Source organism: Microcebus murinus, chromosome 16, assembly GCF_040939455.1.
Source record: "Microcebus murinus isolate Inina chromosome 16, M.murinus_Inina_mat1.0, whole genome shotgun sequence".
Lineage (NCBI taxonomy): Eukaryota > Metazoa > Chordata > Mammalia > Primates > Cheirogaleidae > Microcebus > Microcebus murinus.
The window spans coordinates 12,871,646-12,885,100 of record NC_134119.1 but is presented as its reverse complement, the minus strand read 5'-3'; the positions used below and the strand labels follow the sequence as shown (position 1 = coordinate 12,885,100).

At 43.2% G+C, this 13,455-nt stretch overlaps 1 protein-coding gene across 10 annotated transcripts in view; it reads left to right on the top strand.

The window, feature by feature from the left end:
- Positions 1-13,455, top strand: part of NCOA3 (nuclear receptor coactivator 3) — a 141,522-nt gene that overhangs the window by 92,102 nt on the left and 35,965 nt on the right. For all 10 annotated transcript variants that reach the window (XM_012742971.2, XM_012742970.2, XM_012742967.2 and 7 more), the window contains 3 exons: positions 10,926-11,030; positions 11,854-12,026; positions 12,851-12,951. In XM_012742971.2, coding sequence (XP_012598425.2) covers positions 10,945-11,030; positions 11,854-12,026; positions 12,851-12,951 — 360 coding nt within the window. In that variant the 5' untranslated portion in view covers positions 10,926-10,944. The remainder of the gene's footprint in view (positions 1-10,925; positions 11,031-11,853; positions 12,027-12,850; positions 12,952-13,455) is intronic.

Below are 13,455 nucleotides of genomic sequence, written 5' to 3'. Positions count from 1 at the left end.
GCTTAAAAATAAGCTTAAAGTGTGTAATGTTGTATTACTACATTTAAGTAATATAGCATAGAATTCTTTTCAGTAGAAACATTTTAGATAAGGAAAATTGTAAAAATGGCTCATGGTTCTGGGTGGTAGAGTTTACACTGAAAGATTGAATTGGTTTTAGCCTTTGAATTCTGATTCATTGAAAAGTTCTACATTCTAGTGTTGGGCCGTAGAAATGTATAGCCCGTTTGGGAGAGAGACGACCGCCCAAAAAGACTCAGAGTCTAGAGGCTTGATGCAAGAGAGCAAGAGGATTTATTTCCAGCGCGCGCAGGGGCTAAACAGCATCACCAAGATGGGAAGGCTGCCGCCCCGAAGCTCTCAAGCTTAGGGTTTTTATGGGGCGAGACCACACGCAGGTGGCCGGGGAGTTTAGGGTGGGGAAATTTTAGTAGCTCTATGTTGCACAACCAGTTGCACGACCACTACCCAATTCTGAGAACTTGCAAGGGACACTTAGGGGAAAAGATAAAGAAAAAGGGAGGGGTAGGGGTCTTAATTACCTATGAGCAAGCATAGTTACAGAAGCGAAAAGCTGTTTAGGCTAGTTTGGGCCTTTAGGCTAGTTTGGGCCTTTAGGCTAGTTTGGGCCTTTCATTCCCCCCTTTTTCTTTTGGAAAGTTTTAATCTTGAAACTACAGGTCTTTATTTCTTGGAAGAGGCTGATAGTGTTGCTGTAAAACCATTAATTGAACTGCGCCGACCTGCTTTTGGATGAATGTTACTAGTCGGCTGAGTATATAAGGCCCAAAGGTTAGGAGCAAGATGAGTATAAGCAGGGGCCCTAGCAAAGTGGAGAGTAAAGTAGTTAACCAGGGGGAACTGTTAAACTAAGACTTAAACCAACCTGCTTGCCATTTATATTCCCGTTTGCGGCAGGCAAGCCCTTCTCTGACCTTAGCTATAGATTCTCTAACAACTCTCGCATGGTCTGCATAGACACAACGTTTTTTTTTGAGGGCAGCACACAGTCCTCCTTACTGGAGGACTACTAGATTTAACCCCCTCTGGTTTTGGAGCACTACCTCGGATCAACAGCTGCCCTCAGAGTATTAAACCCTCTTTGCTGCATTGCTAGAGAAGAGATACTAGTTCTTGCTCTTATTGTCCCTAAGCCAAAAGAGTAGCCAGGGTTATGGCTGTGAAGGGCTCTTTTTCTTTTTTAAAAATTAGGTTGGTGACTCTTTGCCCTATTATGCTTTTATACATTGTCTTTTTAGTATGGTATATTATTTTTGGGAACACTAACACCATTATACAGTAATTTTTAGACTTATGTAAGGTTATGGGGTTGGTGGGGGTTTGAGGCGGTAAATACAGCTGTAGGTCTCTATCTTAAAAACATTGGACTAAAGACACAACATCCCCAAAACACAATAACCAACCCCCCACCGAGACCCGTCTATGTTTGTCACTCAGTCAATTTTTAGATGCTACAACCCCAGTCTAAGTCTGTGTTAGCGGTCTTGGGCTGTCGCCACTACTTGGGTTAGTCTGATCTTTAGAGGATTTTTTGGGTCTGCAGTTGCTTTTTACTGGTCCTGGCACCGCTCTTGGTCTTTTTTTATTAGCAGGTCTCACGTGGGAGTGGTGTAGCTAGGTCGCTGCTATTTTATCGACCTTAAGAGCAGTGGGGGTAACAAGAATAATTTGATAGGGGCCCTTTTACCTCGGCTTGAGGGTTTTGTTGTTATGCCATTTCACCCACACCCAATCCCCTACGGAGGGCCGGCCATACTTGACTGTGGACACGTTGTAGAGCCTGCACCGCTTGTATGTCTTGGAAGAGCCTCAGGGCTCATTTTAGGAACTATAGGAGGGGGTGTGCCGTACATGATTTTAAAAGGGGTTAAACCCAAGTGATAAGGGGTGTTCTGGGCTCGGAACAGGGCGAAGGGAAGGAGGGTCACCCAGTCTCCGCCAGTCTCTAGGGCCAATTTAGTCAGGGTTTTTTTTATTGTTTTATTTATTAGCTTTACCTGCCCAGAGCTCTGGGGATTATATGCACAATGTAATTTTTAATCTATTTCTATAGCCCGGGCCAGCCCTTGACTAACCTGACAAACGCAGGTCTATTATTTGATCTTATTCTTTCTAGCAGTCTATACCTGGGGACTATTTTTTTTAATATTTTTTAGCTATTGTCAAAGCTGTTTTTCTTTTTGTAGGGAAGGCTTCTACCCATCTGGAAAACGTATCTACCATGACTAGTAAATATCAGCACCCCTATTTTCTAGGCTTGACCTCTGTGAAATTTACTTCTTAAAATAGTCTTGGCTACCTTCCCCTTTCCCTCATACCTGCGTGGGTCCCTCTGGTCCTCCCCGGCTGCATGACCTGACAGGCTCGGCAACTTTTGACGATGTTATCTGGAACCCATCCTTGTGACTTGAACCTTAGTTGAGCAGTGTCTAGCAGTTGCAGCATTTTTTTTTTCCCTAGATGTGTGGTCTGATGCAGGTGCTTTAACAGGTGGCGTCTTAAGAGTTTTGGCACTATTAGGCGATGCCCTTTGTCCCGCAACCAGCCATTTTCACGTAGCTGCTCTGAGGCCCAGACGTCATTTACACTGGAATAGTCTGGCAGAGGAGGCAACCGTCCCATGCCTGGGGGTGGCAGGCTAAGGTGCAGGATGTTTGGCTGCGGAGTGTCTTCTGCAGCCTTCTTAGCTTTAGCGTCCGCTCTGCGATTGCCCTGTGCTTCTACTGAATCCCCGCTCTGGTGTTCTGGGGTATGGACTACCGCCACTGCCTTTGGCAGCAAAACAGCCTCTAGTAGGTGGAGTATTTCAGGCATGTGCTTAATTTCCTTTCCCTCTGCCATGATGAAGCCCCTTTCCCTGTAGAGGGCCCTATGTATGTGCACGGTCTCAAAGGCAAAGCAGCTGTCAGTGTACACTGTCAGCCTTTTTTCTCGGCCCGGCTAAGAGCCTCTGTCAGTGCTATTAGTTCTGCCTTCTGAGCAGATGTCCCTTGCGGAAGGCATGCTGCCCAGACAAGTTTACCTTGGTCGTCTACTATGGCCGCCCCTGCGTACCTGCGTCCGTCCCGGATGAAACTGCTTCTGTCTGTGACCAGGTCAGGTCGCTACCTGGAAGGGGGCGATCTTTTAAGTCTCTACGGGTCGTCTGGGTCTCGGCTAGGATCTCAAGGCAATCACGTTTAGGTGCGGCTGCAGCGGGGGTTGGCAGAAGCGTAGCCGGATTCAAGGCGGCAGGGGCCCGGAACTCGATGCGGGGTGCGTCCAGCAAAAGTCCTTGGTAATGAGTCAGCCTCGCATTTGTGATCCACCGTCCCGGTGGCTGCTTTAGAACCCCCTCTATGGCGTGCGGGGTGGTGATCTGCAGCCGCTGCCCTAGGGTGAGCTTATCAGCGTCTTTGACCAACAGGGCCCTGGCCGCGATGATTCGCAGACACACTGGCCACCCCACCACCACTGGATCTATTTTTTTTTTTTTTTTTTTTGACAAGTACGCCACCGGTCTCTTCCAGGGTCCCAGGGCCTGCGTGAGTACTCCCTTGACTATTTCCCCTCTTCTCGTCTATGAACAGGTGAAACTCTTTTGTAGGATCAGGGAGTGCTAGGGCCGGGGCTTCTAGCATGGCTGCCCTCAGGGCCTGAAAAGCGTCTTTCATTTGCACAGGCCACTCCCATGCTCGCCCCATCTTATGCCCTTCATACAGAGGTCGAGCCTTTTCTGAAAACCCAAGGTCATCATGGAGGGCCTCGTTGAACAGGGTAGGCAAGTTTATCTTGAACCCAAATCCAATCTCTGCCACGTGGTTTACCGATATAGTTTGGCTCTTGTTGCCCCCTGCACCTAGCTGGTCTTACTGGACAATTTTCCTGTGTCTTCTATTAGTACCAAATGTTCTGCTCTTGTATCTATGAGGAAGCTGACTGGGTTCTCTTTTACTTGCAAAGTTACCCTAGGTTTGGGGAGGGGGACCGAACCCCATCTTCCCTATTCGTCTATCACCTGTCCTGCAACCGTGACTTTTTCAGGACCTTTAAGTCTTCGCCCCTCTTTCTTTTGGGGCACTCTTAGGCCCAATGTCTATGCTTTTTGCAATTGGCACATTGATCCTTCTTAGCCTTTTCCGCCGGGGCCTTTCCCTATCCTCTGACCCTATCTGCCCCCCTCTTGTGGCGGCTAGCAGGATTTTAGCCATCTCTCTGTTTGCTTTCTGTGCTTTTCTAGCTTGGAATTTTCTATTTTCTATCCTGATCCTCTCTAACCTCTCTTCTAGCGTCTCCCTATTGTTATAGACCTTCTCTGCCACTTCTAACAGGTCTTGCAGAGTCTTCTCGCCCAATCTATCTATTCTCTGCACCTTGTGCCTACTGTCGGGGGCCGCCTGATTGACAAACGCCATCATAACAGCTGCCTTGCTCTCTTCTATAGTGGGATCTATGGGGTGTACTGCCGGAAGGCCTCTATGATCCTCTCTAAATATGCTGCCGGGCTCTCTGGCCCCTGACAAACATCTCCTACCTTGGCCAAATTGGTCGGCTTTCGCACCGCCATACGGAGACCGGCCATCAGAGTCTGGCGGTAGACCCGGAGACGCTCCCTACTTTCAGCCTCATTGCAGTCCCAAAGCGGCCGTTCAAGGGGAAAAGTTAGGTCGATGGTTCTCGGGTTTGTAGTAGGTCTGCCGTCCTCCCCGGAACCAGCTTCCGCGCCTCCCCCTGAATCCTTTCTCTTTCCTCCGTTGTGAAGAGCACCTTAAGCAACTGCTGGCAATCATCCCAGGTGGGCTGATGAGTGAAAAGAACAGAGTCTAAAAGATTAATTAGGTCTCCCAGATTCTGGGAGAAGTTCGAGTTTTGAGATTTCTAATTATAGAGATCAGCTGTGGAAAAGGGCCAATATTGGGGGAGCTGGAGGGGAGCTGTGTCGTCATCTAACCCCGGCCCAGAGTTGGGAACTGGCACTGGGCGTAGGGGGCAGGCGACAGTGGAATCCGGAGTCAACCCTCTCCTACTCCTAGTACCTTGGGCCGGACCCTCAACCATAGGGGCCGTGGGCTGGGCTGGCCCTGGCCCTGGCCGAGCTGCCTGCGCCTGCGACTGGGGGACATAGGGTGGGGGAGATTCCAGGAGGAGGGATTCTGCCTGGGGATCAGTTAGGGGTAGAGGTCGCCGAGCTGGATCTGATGGAGCCATCTGGGCCACTAGGGCGAGAGAAGGCTGAGGCACCGGCATCTTTACCCAAGAAGGAGGGTTTTGGGTGAGGTCCTGCCAGACAATGATATAGGGACCTTGATTCAGGTGTCCTTGGGGGTGCGGTGCAAAGATTTTCTTTTTCACTGCAGAAATAACAGAAAGGTTAAAAGTTTCATCTGAGGGCCACCCCACGCCGAAGGAGGGCCACTCAGAGGCACAAAACGTCTGCCAGGGGCCCTTCCGGATGATGACGGACAGGTCGTGGGCCCGGTCTCGTACTTTCTTCCAATGTGTCAGGGTGAGGGAGAGAGGAGTACTCTTCCCTTGGCCCATAATTCCTGGATGAGTAAAAAGGAGAATTAAAGAGAAAAGGACGACAACACAGACAGTAGACAAATACCGAAGCCACTTGCTTTTGCACACAAACACAGACAAAGGACGATACCTTACCCTAGGGTTACCTTGCCCAATCCTGCAACAACTTGCAGGCAAACAAATGGAGTCGACCAAGGCCACTTGGTCACTCACCCCTAATCCCTGGAGCGTCTTCCAGGGCGACAGTTTTTCTGGCCGCCAAGAACCCTATCTTGGTCCAGAGGAACTTCCTCCTCACGGAGTTAGTACCCTGTCGTTCCAAATTTAAACTTCAAAACTGACACATCACATACAACACAGAGACAAACATAAAGGACAACTCCGGAGTCGGCCTACCTCCAAGCCTGGTGCCACCGGTCTTTTTAAGAGGGGTCGCCTCTCCTATCCCGGACGAGCCCCCAAATGTTGGGCCGTAGAAATGTACAGCCCGTTTGGGAGAGAGACGACCGCCCAAAAAGACTCAGAGTCTAGAGGCTTGATGCAAGAGAGCAAGAGGATTTATTTCCAGCGCGCGCAGGGGCTAAACAGCATCACCAAGATGGGAAGGCTGCCGCCCCGAAGCTCTCAAGCTTAGGGTTTTTATGGGGCGAGACCACACGCAGGTGGCCGGGGAGTTTAGGGTGGGGAAATTTTAGTAGCTCTATGTTGCACAACCAGTTGCACGACCACTACCCAATTCTGAGAACTTGCAAGGGACACTTAGGGGAAAAGATAAAGAAAAAGGGAGGGGTAGGGGTCTTAATTACCTATGAGCAAGCATAGTTACAGAAGCGAAAAGCTGTTTAGGCTAGTTTGGGCCTTTAGGCTAGTTTGGGCCTTTAGGCTAGTTTAGGCCTTTCACTAGTCTTTTTCTATAATGTGGTGACAGGGGCTTGAAAAGGCTTCTGTGATTGGATTGCGTATCTACCTGGGAGTGTGTTAGAGTACATTTCCAGTTTAACAGTAAATTGGGTGCCATCTCTTCATTGGAAATTTAAGAATAATTATGCAGGCATCTCATTATTGGATTTATGATGTGATTTCAGGAGCACACATTATTTGGTGGAAAATATATATTGAGGTCCTATTTTTTTTCCTTTTCAACTATAGGTGATAATCTTTAGTTGTAGGGAGTCAGAATTTAGAGGGGGCTCAATTTTAATAGACTGTTCATATAATCAAACATACTGGGAAACTCTTGTGCTCTGTTATTTCCCCTTTGAGGTTGCATTTTGCCAATTCTGTCTTCTAGATGAATTGTAATTTAAGATGTACATATTTAACTTTTGTAGTCAGTTACTGATCTGTGTTTCTTAACCTTCAGAACTTCATGGTCCTGGTATATACATGTTCTCCTCTCTTACCTTCATTCTTGACTGCTGCCTGAAAATGGTCTAGATTTAGTATGTCTGTGCTAGGTATTTACCTTTTATATCTTAAAAGGAGTAATCTACCAAACTAGATAATATTATATATCTTCCCAGTGAGAAGGAGGCAACAGGCCTGGCAGACAAAACAAATGCTGTTTATTTACAGTTTTTTATGTTTAAAACCGAGGTGAATACTAAACAGAAGTATTTGTCATAGTCATTTGTACTCAGGAATTATATTAGTTATTGTATGTATTAATATTTTGGGGTCAGAAATTGCAGTCTTGTACAGTTGTAAATGTACTAAGTACTACCGTTTGGTCATGTCTAAGAATTAGAAATCTGTCAAATCTGTTCCTAAAAAAATGAAATATATTTTGTATCTTAAATAATTATACCTTAATGTGTGGGTAAACCACAAAACCATGGTTTTAAGTTATGACCTTACATTAGTTCATTTTTTGGATAATTAGGTCGGACTGTGTGATAGAGTAAATTTGGTAGCAAGGAGACTGTGCAGGCTTACGTGTACATTGTAACCTGTTCTGCCAGATCAAGAGAAAAAGCCACAAGTGTCTAGGGCATGGGTAGGCGTATTTAGGTTTCTCTATATGCACATAAATGTTGACTTCACACGAATGATGTGTATGCATTTCCTGTTCAGACTGATAATTGTGCTTATTGATTTCTTCCATACTGAGAGACTTTCAAGGTTAGGGTTAGGTTTTATATTGATATAATTTATGCTGCCAGAATACATTATGGTGACATTCTATATCAACTGTAGAAGTGAAAATTTAAAACGTTTAAAGTAATAGGATTGCATTGAATGATTATGTAGATCAGATAGAAGGAAATTCTAAAATATGATTTAGTGGCTTGAATGTTCCTTTTACTTATTCAATATTTATTCACCACCTATTAACTATTATGTGCTAGGCACTCTAAGCTGTACTGAGGATTCAGCTTATATTTAACCAGCAAAGTAAGGATATGATATTGAGAATATAGACTAAATTATGTCTTTCAAGTGAAAGAAATGCTATTGCTCACCAAATAGTTTTTCCACTCAGTCTTGGGGAAAAGGAAGGAATAATATCTAGAATGTGGAATAAATTATATCTTTAAAATGTTGTTACTCAGTGGATAGTTTGCCACTTAATTTAAAAATAACCTTTCAATGATATAAATATAAAGCCAATTATTGAGACACAGCTAGAATTATTTTATTTTTATAATTAAGGAATCATTTTTAAATATGAAAATTGGAAAATCAAAACCGAAATAGTTTCCACCATTTTTTATTTGGAAATAATTTTAAACTTAAAGTTGCAAGAAAATAATGTAAAGAATTTTTAAATTTGTCCTCCCATCAAGATTCACCTAATGTCAACGTTTTGCCCTACTGCCTTCTTCTTTTTTTTGAGACAGAGTCTGTCACCCTGACTAGAGTGTAGTGGCATCATCATAGCTCACTGCAACCTCCAACTCCTAGGCTCAAAACAATCCTCCTGCCTCAGCCTCCCCAGTAGCTGGGACTACAGGTGTATGCCACAGCGCCCAGGTAATTTTTCTATTCAGGCTGGTCTGGAACTACTGAGCTCAAGCAATCTTCCCACCTTGGTCTCCCAGAGAGCTAGGATTACAGTTGTGAGCCACTGCTCTCCACCCCTACTCCCTACTCTATTCCTTCTCTCCTTCCCCTGTTCTTTTGGTTGACTCACAATGCGCATAATTCTTCCCAGCTGGCTCAGCGTCATTTGCATATATAATGGTCCCATAGCCCTAGATACTAAGAATGTTGACAGTCACTTAAATAATCATAGTTCTACATCAACTTTAGGAAATTTAACATTAATAACACTTTCATCATCCATATTCAAACTTTATATATAAATTGATCCCATAATACCTTTTATGGCATTATTTTTTTTCAAGAGGTAAGGTCTTGCTGTGTTGTCTAGGTTGGTCTTGAACTCCTGGGCTCGAGTGATCATCTCACTTCAGCCTCCAGAGAAGTTGGGATTACAGGCATGAATCACCTCACCACCTTTCCTCTAGTACAAGATTCTGTCTGAGATCAAATACTGCTTTTAATTGTTATTTCTATTTAGGTTCCTTTAAAATCTGGATTATTTATACAGGCTTTCATTGACTTTTATGATGTTGACATACAGTACTCCTGAGATTGTATGATCCGAGTGTGTTTTAAAATCGTAGTGTTGATCCACTATTAAGGTTATTTTAAGTTCCTTTCTTTCCTTCATTTAAACTTATGTCATGGGGGAAAAATCACAGCAAATCTTTAAGTCAGCTCAGCTTTTCATCCTTTGCATATTGTTTTTTTTTTTTTTGAGACAGAGTCTCGCTTTGTTGCCCTGGGTAGAGTGAGTGCCGTGGCGTCAGCCTAGCTCACAGCAACCTCAAACTCCTGGGCTCAAGCGATCCTCTTGCCTCAGCCTCCCAAGTAGTTGGGACTGCAGGCATGCACCACCATGCCTGGCTAATTTTTTGTATATATATTTTTAGTTGGTCAATTCATTTCTTTCTATTTTTAGTAGAGACGGAGTCTTGCTCAGGCTGGTTTTGAACTCCTGACCTCAGCTATCCGCCCGCCTCGGCCTCCCAGAGTGCTAGGATTACAGGCGCGAGCCACCACACCGGGCCCATCCTTTGCATTTTACTGCTAAAATTATAGAATGAATTTTGTTGATATTTACACTTAATATCTAGTAGATTTGTAAAGACAATGTTGTAATCTAGAATTCCTGATTTATGATCATGTGATTTTGGTTTTTTAAAAAGGCTGTTTTAAGTTTGATCAGCATCTTGAGTGAATTTTTCATTTGGTAGTACTTTGTCTTCCTTTCTGGTGGTATTGTGCCACCTAGTGGAAATTTATTCCTTCCGTGTATGTCTAACAGAATTTAAATTTAGCTGAGATGCGAGATACATTTTAACATAAAAAATGGTTTTGAATGTTCAGACTTTGTTGGTTGACATGGAATTATTTAGAACAGTGATTATCTTGTTCCTATACAAAAGTTTAAGTACAGATAAAATTCTTAGTAAATGAGGGCTTAGTAGATGTCTTCAGTATGAACCACTGAGTATTAAAATCTGTTCCTTTCTCAATAAGAAATACTCTACAGTTATCTTCTTCACCATCAATTAAACTTTAGCCAAAGCATATTATTTTTCCATCAGTCAATATTAAAATAATTTTTGCTGTATGGATCACTGTCAAAGTGTCCCTCCCTATTACCATGAGAGTTTCCCTATTTTACATCTACTTTCTAAGCAGAATGTAGTGGAATTTTATAATGTCATTTATACAAGTAACAGAGGAAAAAGCCATTGTATGATATATATTAATGAAATGTTTCAAAAGAAAAAAGTGCTGTCCTGAAAATAGCCTGAATAATTTAGATCCCCCCAAGATGTATTTTTTTTTTTTTTTAAAGAGACTCCCTTTGTTGCCCAGGCCAGAGCGCAGTGGTGTGATCATAGCTCACTGTAGCCTTCAACTCCTGGGCTCAAGTTGTCCTCCTGCCTCAACCTCCTGAGTAGCTGGGACTATAAGCGTGCTTCACTGGGCCGGGCCATTTGAAGGCTTCTTACCAAATTACAAGACAAGCTTTCATTTGTGCTTTACTTGGGTGTAAATACAATTTAGGATTTTATCAGTATCAGAGGCTTGGCAGTCTCTTTATTAAATATGGAGACGATGCCTTATTCTTTGTGAGATATTCAATATGCACATTTGTAGTAGTAGCTGAGAAATTTTTGTCTTGGTGTTGGACATTCTGCATAATTAAATTGGAATATGAAATCTGAGGTTGTTTTCAGTGTACTCATTTATGATAAAGGGTGTTGAGAATTATCTAACCATTTAGAGAAAATAGTTCTGAATTACAGTATGCAGTCAGTACCTTCATAGAGTCATGGATATTTTATAATGTGTTTATCTTACTCCTTATTATTCTTTTCTAGTTGCTGATGTATATTCAAGATGAGTGGATTAGGAGAAAACTCCTTGGATCCACTGGCCACTGATTCACGAAAACGCAAATTGCCATGTGATACTCCAGGACAAGGGTAGGTGACTTATTTCCAGATGCTTTACCACAATCATGCCCTGACCCGCCGAGCTCCTCAACTTCTTGTTATTTATATTCACTGGTTAGATTTTTTTTAGTTTTGCATTGTGATGAGGATGAGATGGACACCCTTATGTAATAGCTTTTTTTTTTTTTAATTGCTGATTGAGATAGAAGGTAGAATATTAAGTTTGTGGTACTGTAAGAAGAATTTTGGAAGGGGTAGGAGGTAGGAATAGATTACCGAGGTTATTACAAGTAAGAATCTTTTATATCCTTTAAGAATCTAAGTTGATATTTTTGGCATTTGTAAGCTTTCATCATTCTTTTCCTGAATGAAATTAGAAGTTTAAAAATCTGAAACAAAATAGTGTAATCTATACATTGCTACTCTGTAGCTTTTTAAGTATTTGCCAAGGTCAAGTTATTTGAGTTTTAATGTAATAGTTGAAAAATAAACAATCTAAAATTAATAAAATTTCATCAATAATAAATAGTCACCACTATTTTGTTATTATTTGTTAGCTTTTTTATTATCTCTACAAGGTAAAGATTATCCCTATTTTCCAGATGAAGGGACTGAGGGCAACCCTGCCCAAGGCCACCTGGCTAACAAAAAGGTGGAATTGAATTTAGGTCTATGTGAATTTCTGTGTTGTGTACTACTTCTTCAAGGCAATGTTTTGAAGAATGTTTCTATTGGATGAGTTTAATTTGTTTATAGATAAAGTAATGGTGTTATGTAGGTGCTGATTCTGCTAACAGCTCTTTTGTGATAGTTATGTCATGGCTCTCCCTCCCCTCCCTCCCCCACCCTTTAGTCTTACCTGCAGTGGTGAAAAGAGGAGACGGGAGCAGGAGAGTAAATACATTGAAGAATTGGCTGAACTGATATCTGCTAATCTTAGTGATATCGACAATTTCAATGTCAAACCAGATAAATGTGCGATTTTAAAGGAAACAGTAAGACAGATACGTCAGATAAAAGAGCAAGGTAATATAAAGTAAGAAAAACACTCATGTCTTTTAGAACAGCGGGCCCCAATCTTTTTGAGACCAGGGCCCGGTTTCGCTAAGACAGTTTCCACTGACAGAGGAGGAGGGGAGTCGCGGCCCCAGCTCCACCTCAGACCGTTGGGCTCTCCCGGGCAGGCAGCGGGCAGCCTGGATCCCGCGCATGCACAGTTTGCACTGGGGTTCAAGCTCCTGGCACGGTCTGAAGTCACTGATCTGACGGGGTGGGGTGGGGTGGCAGGATTGGTTCAGTCCGTGATGGGGAGTGGCTGTGGGTTCAGGTGGGGCTTCGCTGGCTGGCCGATGGCCTCCTACTGTGCGGCCAGGTTCCTGGCATCATGGGGGGTGGGCAGAAGGACCTTGTTACTGTATTTGTATTTGCCTTTTTGCTCCCTGTGTGGGTAGGGACTACAGCTGATTGAGGGTAGCAAGTATGGAAATAGACAAGTGAGTTGACCAGCTTTGCTCTTTAGGAAACGGTTAACCAGAATTGGAAGAATGCCAGTGTTGCTCACTCTGTCATGTGTTGGTTCCCTTTTGGAAAAGCCATGGGATAAGTACATTTAATAGTGAAAGACAATCTAGGGTATATTTTGCCTTCCTGGCAAAACTAAACTATGAAGTTTAGTTTTAATATTTCCAAATTGTAGCATAATTCTTTCATTAGGAAATGTTCTGTATGTATTTGTGTGTGCATGCATGTATGTGTCTTTATGTCTTGTTCTGGGGACTATCCACCTTCAGGTGGATTTAATCTATAACTAATGTGTGTGCCATTTCTTAGAACAGCTTCTGTCTTTTTAGGGAAAGCTATTTCCAATGATGACGATGTTCAGAAAGCTGATGTATCTTCTACAGGACAGGGAGTTATTGATAAAGACTCCTTAGGACCACTTTTACTTCAGGCAAGTATAAAGATTTCAGCTGTCCAGTAAGCTGTGCTACACTTTGGTTATATGATAAAGTGACAAAAAAAATTGGTGAAATTTTGGTTTGGAAATGAGAACAAAGAGAAGACGTTTCTTTCTGTGAGACAAAACTCAGTATTCTGAATATGATGGTAAAATGTTCTTTTATTTATTTATTTTTTGAGACAGGCTCCTGCGCTGTCGCTTGGGCTGTAGTGCAGCGGCGCCATCATAGCTCATTGTAGGCTCCAGTGATCCTCTTGCCTCAGCCTCCCGAAGCAGGGACTACAGCCCTGTGCCGCCATGCCCAGCTAATCTTTCTATTTTTTTTTTTTTAAGAGATGGGGTTTCACTCTTGCTCAGGCTAGTCTCAAATTCCTGGCCTCCAGAATCCTCCCACCTTGGCCTCCCTGTGTGCTAGGATTACAGGCATGAGCCACCAAGCCCAGCCTAATATGTTCTTAAATTTACAATAAACATAAGTCAGGAGGACTTGCCATC